Source organism: Limulus polyphemus, unplaced genomic scaffold (assembly GCF_000517525.1).
Source record: "Limulus polyphemus unplaced genomic scaffold, Limulus_polyphemus-2.1.2 Scaffold8124, whole genome shotgun sequence".
Lineage (NCBI taxonomy): Eukaryota > Metazoa > Arthropoda > Merostomata > Xiphosura > Limulidae > Limulus > Limulus polyphemus.
Window position 1 is genome coordinate 16,812 of NW_013673734.1, and position 7,102 is coordinate 23,913.

Here is a 7,102-nt window from a genome sequence, read left to right on the forward strand (position 1 = left end):
TTGCGATACATGACTGTTAAACAATATCCAAAGTTATTTATAAAACGCATCACCGGGATCAAGCTTACCGGAGGTAATCCAAGAAGAAGATATGAACTTATATTTAACTTATACAAATGTATAGACTTTGAGATTGAGATATTTTAAACCATCTCTGACAAAGCATGTTTGCTGTTTCTAATTACAAATCACGATGTTACGGCCTGGCATGGCCTGGTGGTTAGGGTGCTCGACTCGCAATCTGCAGATCGCGGGTTCGAATCCTCGTCCCGCCAAGTATTCTCCCCCTTTCAGCCGTGGGGGTATTATAATGTTATGGTCAATTCCACTGTTCGTTGGTAAAAGAGTAGTCCAAGAGTTGGCGGTGGGTGGTAATGACTAGCTGCCTTTAACTGCTAAGTTAGCGACGGCTAGCGCAGATAGCCCTCGTGTAGCTTTGCGCGAAACTCCAAACAAACGCGATGTTAGAACTGAACTAAAAATGTCGCCACTAGGGGTGTTATATAGATTGTAAATTAATTATGTGAGATGCATCAAGATGTACAGATGCTTAGAAGCGTTTGGAAATACAGAAAAGCATCTTCAGATGAAGATAATTTCTTACTGTATTATTACTATTACAGACTTTCATCATCGTGATTTTCAAGGCATCATCTGTTCGTTCACGATCTAACGGTAAGAATAATTCATATACGTGTTTTACCTACCAGTTAACCTAGTTGCCCAGTAACACAAGAGTTACAATACGGAACGTGATAAGTACAGAGATTAAGACTGTTATGACACTCAGTCCAACTTCACAAGAATCATGTTCATTGTTGACTGGTTGACAATACTCGGCGATGTATGGTCTGTCAGTTACTTGAAAAATAAGTTTATAACTCACTATCTGTAGCATGCCTGCAGAACAAGGGTGGCACATAAGTTTGTGGTTTCTTCAACGTTATATAAGTCCAGCGTAAAGACGCTGTCAGCAAACACTTCAATACTGGTAATGGTAGAATTTGATAATATAAAATATTAATATTCGTATACTTGTTTTACATTTCATACTTTGAACGTTGACGAGGCACCTGCACAGAGTCTCTCTTACACACACACACACACACACACACACACGCAGATATATAAATATGTATATTGGAATAAGAATAACTTCTGGCCAAAGTATTACTGTTATGACAAAGAATTTTGAAATAAAGATAACTTCTGGCCGCATCATTACTATTGCTATAGTAGCTTTGAATATGAGACATTGTGGCTATTTATTTTGATATTTTCACAGATTATTGTATGGGCCCTGTCTGTGTAGACACTCTCTTTCATCATTCTAACATTGTAATTTGTGTCCTAGTTTGATTTCCCGCCTCTTATATATGTTGATTTTGTCCCAGCTGTTTGAAACTAAAAATCATTTAAGGAGGACTCGTGTCTCGTCTTATCTTTCCCTTTTGACGTTATGTATATGTATACAACAAAACTGCCAGGAGTCTATAACTGTCACGTTAAAAATGTATATGTATACAACAAAACTGCCAGGAGTCTATAACTGTCACGTATAAATTTGTTTTTAATTGTTCTTCGAAGATATGTAAAACGTATGACTTTTGGAAACTAGGAATCTATCTCTTTTACTCTGGTGCAACTCTAGGAATCTATCTCTTTTACTCTGGTGCAACTCTAGGAATCTATCTCTTTTACTCTGGTGCAACTCTAGGAATCTATCTCTTTTACTCTGGTGCAACTCTAGGAATCTATCTTTTTTACTCTGGTGCAACTCTAGGAATCTATCTCTTTTACTCTGGTGCAACTCTAATAAACATTCCCAACTTATTAACTTAGTCTTCTGATGATAAATGGAGGGGTGGAAATATTCAGAGTTGTTGAATACTTAGCTTTTCAATAATATATATATAAAGACTTTGCCGCCAAACAGATTTCTGTGTGTTTTGTATTGTTATTCGGGCCAAGTATGGCTTAGCTGTGGCCGTACCCGGAAGTGAATTTACAGTTCGAGACCCGTTGCTGTAAATATATATATATATATATAAAGACTTTGCCGCCAAACAGATTTCTATGTGTTTTGTATTGTTATTCGGGACAAGTATGGCCTAGCTGTAGCCGTACCCGGAAGTGAATTTACAGTTCGAGACCCGTTGCTGTAAATATATATATATATATATATATATGTGCTCCGCACTTCGAAACTGTGGGTCCGCTGTAAAAAAAAAAAGACGTTCAAATCTCATTATTTAATCAGACAATAGTATGCGGTGGGTGCCCCTTGAATAACTGCCTTCTCTCTAGTCAACTTGCTCAAAATTAGGGACGGCTGTGCGTAGGTAGCCCTTTTCTGACTTTTCGCGAAATTTTGAAATGAATAAACACACACACACACAAACTTATACAGGCTGTTTATTCCGAAGTAAATTTCCTCCAGTAACTGAGCGGTAAATCTGGCGGCTTATAACGTTTAAAACCGGGCTTCGATACCCGTGGTGAGCACAGCACCGATAGCTCATTGTTTACTTTTGCGCTTAGCAATAAACAAACGTTTTTTGTTGTTGTTTTTTTCCTTTGGAAGAAGATTAACGAAAAAAAAGATCTTGCCTTTGAATCATTTTGTAACTAAATCATATATATTTGCTTAGTATCGACCAGTACGATTAGCCAGCTGAAAGTGTTTTCAACGGCGTATCGCGGCACGAAATTTGGACCTTCCGATCCATAGCTTACCGCGTTAATCACTAGACCTTGGCTCGCCCTATGAAATATAAAGCTTTTGTTTATTAAATCGGGTTTGCAAACAATAAGCACGTCTGACTGAGTTCAGTGGGTTTCAACTAGAGGGCACTGACGGTTAGGCGGTAAATTTTGATCCTCAACTTGTTTATCGAAATCACAACCGTAACTGAACGAGTTTAATTTACAACGTATGAATAAGCAAAAAAATTTTGATATACATGTGAATTCCGTTGAAATCCAATATGTTTATCCAGTATATATATATATATATATATATATAGAAATAGCCGTGCAATGCCAGCCTTCATCATCATAATAATGAAATCAACTTCTATAATCTATGACACATCACAAGGGAAAGAGCTCAAGAGGTCAATCTTCTTGTAACATTTACAGGATATTATTTATAGGATATTAATCGTAATTAAGTAACAGTAGTCCTAGCGAAATCCGTTCCATTACGCGTACATATATACTTTTATATATAAAATATATATAAATAAAATAAAAATCGTATATATATATTTTTTATTAATGATCGATCAGAAGTCATTTCAATTTATATAATTTCTACCAGAGGGCGCTATAAATATGTAAGTCATGAAAAAGAACTTCCCTCATCAGTTGCTATGTTAATTTCGAACTGTAAATGTTATAAAAGCTGCAACGTCTATAAACATACCTACTTAGTTAGTAGTTATTAGAAACGTTATTGTCACCATCAATCATTATATATATACATATAAATGTATACTGGACATGCTAATAAACCTGGATGATATTTATTATAAGCATAAAACTCAAAGTACGTCATTTAACATCTAAAAACCTCTATAGAGGGCGCTAAAATAAAAAACATTCAAATGAAAGAGAAACCTATTCTTGAATACTGTCTGAGAAGAAACTTGATTTGTCGTTACACGTTCACAAGGTTACATAACAAGTAGTAGATTCTAATTTTCCAGAATACAAACTAATAAATAAAGTAAATTATACGGGAATGTGATAATCAATACAGGGCGTTTTGTTCCAGAAACTTTAAAAGAGATTTAAGGTGCTATTGTTTTTCTCAAACAGTTTTATTTAGAAGTGGTTTGTTTTAAAAAAAAAAGCTGGACCTTCTGCGATATGTCCGTCGCGGGGATCCGATCCCAAATTATAGCGTTATAAGTCTCTCACGATTACCGTTGAGCCACAAGGGAAGTTAAGAAAGCTATTTGAATATAAAAATATTGACGTTAGTTTGCTTTCGATTGAACACATCGTGTTTCTTTTATCTGTAAAAAACTTAATGTTTTTTATGCCAAACACTACATTAACATTTGAGATTTTTTTGTGTGTGATATGTAATAAGGAGTAGATGCACACATAATACCAGTTTCATTGTTAGATTAGGGTTATACTCCAGTAATGTGTCAAATTAACGCTGTAAACAGTTTAGTTCAAAAGGTATGCACGTTGCATATCCTAAAAACAATATTAACTGTTTCGTGTTTTAATGCCAGCTGGAACATGAAAAAACGTAGATTTAGCCTACTAAACTTGGGAATCATAACTTTATCCTACCAACACCTAAAAACTCTCTTCCTCCAGATGGGGCTAGAAAACCGTATCTTTATCCTACCAACAACTAATTACTCCCATCCTGTTAGCTGGTATTATGAAACAGTAACTTTATCCTACCAACACCTGATTACTCCCATCCTGTTAGTTGGTACTATGAAACCGTAACTTTATCCTACCAACACCTGATTACTCCCATCCTGTTAGTTGGTACTATGAAACCGTAACTTTATCCTACCAACACCTGATTACTCCCATCCTGTTAGTTGGTACTATGAAACCGTAACTTTATCCTACCAACACCTGATTACTCCCATCCTGTTAGTTGGTACTATGGAAACCGTAACTTTATCCTACCAACACCTAATCACTCTCATCCTGTTAGCTGGTACTATGAAACCGTAACTTTATCCTACCAACACCTAATTACTCTCATCCTGTTAGCTGGTACTATGAAACCGTATCTTTATCCTACCAACACCTAATTACTCCCATCCTGTTAGCTGGTACTATGAAACCGTAACTTTATCCTACCAACACCTGGTTACTCTCATCCTGTTAGTTGGTACTATGAAATCGTAACTTTATCCTACCAACACCTAATTACTCTCATCCTGTTAGCTGGTACTATGAAACCGTATCTTTATCCTACCAACACCTAATTACTCTCATTCTGTTAGCTGGTACTATGAAACCGTAACTTATCCTACCAACACCTAATTCCTCCCATCCTGTTAGCTGGTACTATGAAATCGTAACTTTATCCTACCAACACCTAATTACTCCCATCCTGTTAGCTGGTACTATGAAATCGTAACTTTATCCTACCAACACCTAATCACTCTCATCCTGTTAGCTGGTACTATGAAACCGTAACTTTATCCTACCAACACCTAAAAACTCTCTTCCTCCAGCTGGGGCTAGAAAATCGTATCTTTATCCTACCAACACCTGATTACTCCCATCCTGTTAGCTGGTATTATGAAACCGTAACTTTATCCTACCAACACCTAATCACCCTCATCCTGTTAGCTGGTACTATGAAACCGTAACTTTATCCTACCAACACCTAATTACTACCATCCTGTTAACTGGTACTATGAAACCGTAACTATATACTACCATCACCTAATCACTCTCATCCTGTTAGCTGGTACTATGAAACCGTAACTTTATCCTACCAACACCTAATCACTCTCATCCTGTTAGCTGGTACTATGAAACCGTAACTATATACTACTATCACCTAATTACTCTCATCCTGTTAGCTGGTACTATGAAACCGTAACTTTATCCTGAGCAACGCCTAACAAAAGATAATACTTTACAGAAGCCTTGCAGTAGAACCTAAGGGTCTGTCTATGATTTTTAAAAGTTGAAATAAAAAAAGTTATTTCTTTCCATTTTTCGATCAACCTCCTTTACGCAGCGTTTGAACAAGTTTTTCTAATGTTAAAAAATCCAAAAGACAAGAAAATTAATTTTAAACAACGATTATTGTTAATCTGAAGTATTGTTCTCTATTACGTAGTTTATTCTTAAATTAGATTAAGCTTTATAAAATACTCTAATGTTCTGCGTTGATTTAATTTTGGAGTTAGAACAGAAATGTTGTAATAAGAAAGTATTCAACAGCTAGGAATATATAGCTACTAGAGCAACACGTTACAACGAATCGATGGGAGTGATTACCTGGCGGTGATACAGTCCTTGTACAGACTGTCGAAGTTTTTACAAGACAGCAGCTTACAGCGGTTCACGCCGGGCTGAATGGCTCCTAGACCCCGCAAGATCCTGACCTGCTCCACGTTACATACGATGGGGGTGATGTCCAGCCGCTTCAGTTTGGTGTACACTGTGTGTAGTCCTCCGACCAGGTGTTTCAGGAACACTTCAAAAGCCTGTGGTAGACACAGCAAGTATTCGTTATTTGCTCGGAATGCGGCCACTTTGGCACCGCGGTAATCGATCAGACGACACTCGTTGGCCGCGTCCGCAGGGATTCCCGGTGGAGAACTTGTGTGTATCGCGCGATCCAAGTTGCTGCCGCCGTAAGCCATAAGCGCGGGCGGGGAACAACCTCGAGAAACTAGCTGGGTAGTGCACGGTATATGCAAGGTTTCTAGGCCAAGTTTGCTCGTGTGTCTTGGCAGCATGGGGGCTGTGTCAACCCTGCTGGAGGAGCTGGTGCCTGGTCGGGTGGGAGACAAGGGTGCCTGAGATGTTTTTAGGCTTAGCGGTGTATCAGTTAAACTTCCTGAACCCGATTGCCCGTGATGGTCATCGGAGGTGGATGCCAAGGTCCTTTGGTTGGAGGACTCTAATGAGGGTGAAGTTGACGTTTGTCCTGAATTGAGACAATTTGATCGATTTCCTGTTCCCTGTACGTCACTTCCCGATAGTCCAAGATGACCATTTTTTCTGCTGAGAACATCCAAGAGCTCTTCAGTAGGACTCCTGGTGCTCTTGGTGGTCAACATGTGTGGAGCGGATCCTCTGTCTAAAACACTCGCTTCCATCTGTGTTCTATTTCACACGCTTTCTTTTGAGGACGACAGAAACCTACCAACAATTTATCATAGGTTTTATTGTTATCTGCGCACACGAGGTACGTTGTACACCTCGTGAAGATTGCAAGCCGAGCCGAGCGGCCTCAGTAGTCAGCGGGTCGGTGTAACTACCACTCACACAATAGGCTACAAAAATACGTCATAGCCGTGAAGTTCGCCAGCGAATGACAGCCTGCGGAGATTTCTCATCTAGCAAAGGGGCTTCGATTATCAGCAATGCTTTC

At 38.4% G+C, this 7,102-nt stretch overlaps 1 protein-coding gene across 1 annotated transcript; it reads right to left on the reverse strand.

Annotated features, from left to right (window-relative positions):
* Positions 1-5,996: 5,996 nt before the first annotated feature.
* On the reverse strand, positions 5,997-6,889 carry LOC106475129 (dachshund homolog 1-like). Its single transcript, XM_013935827.2, has one exon. The coding sequence runs from the start codon at positions 6,825-6,827 to the stop codon at positions 5,997-5,999; it is 831 nt and encodes a 276-aa protein (XP_013791281.1). The 5' UTR covers positions 6,828-6,889.
* Between the last annotated feature and the right edge of the window lie 213 nt (positions 6,890-7,102).

Bases quoted from the DNA above. Each gene is read 5' to 3' on its own strand.
- LOC106475129 (XM_013935827.2), bottom strand. From the start codon at position 6,827: ATGGAAGCGAGTGTTTTAGACAGAGGATCCGCTCCACACATGTTGACC.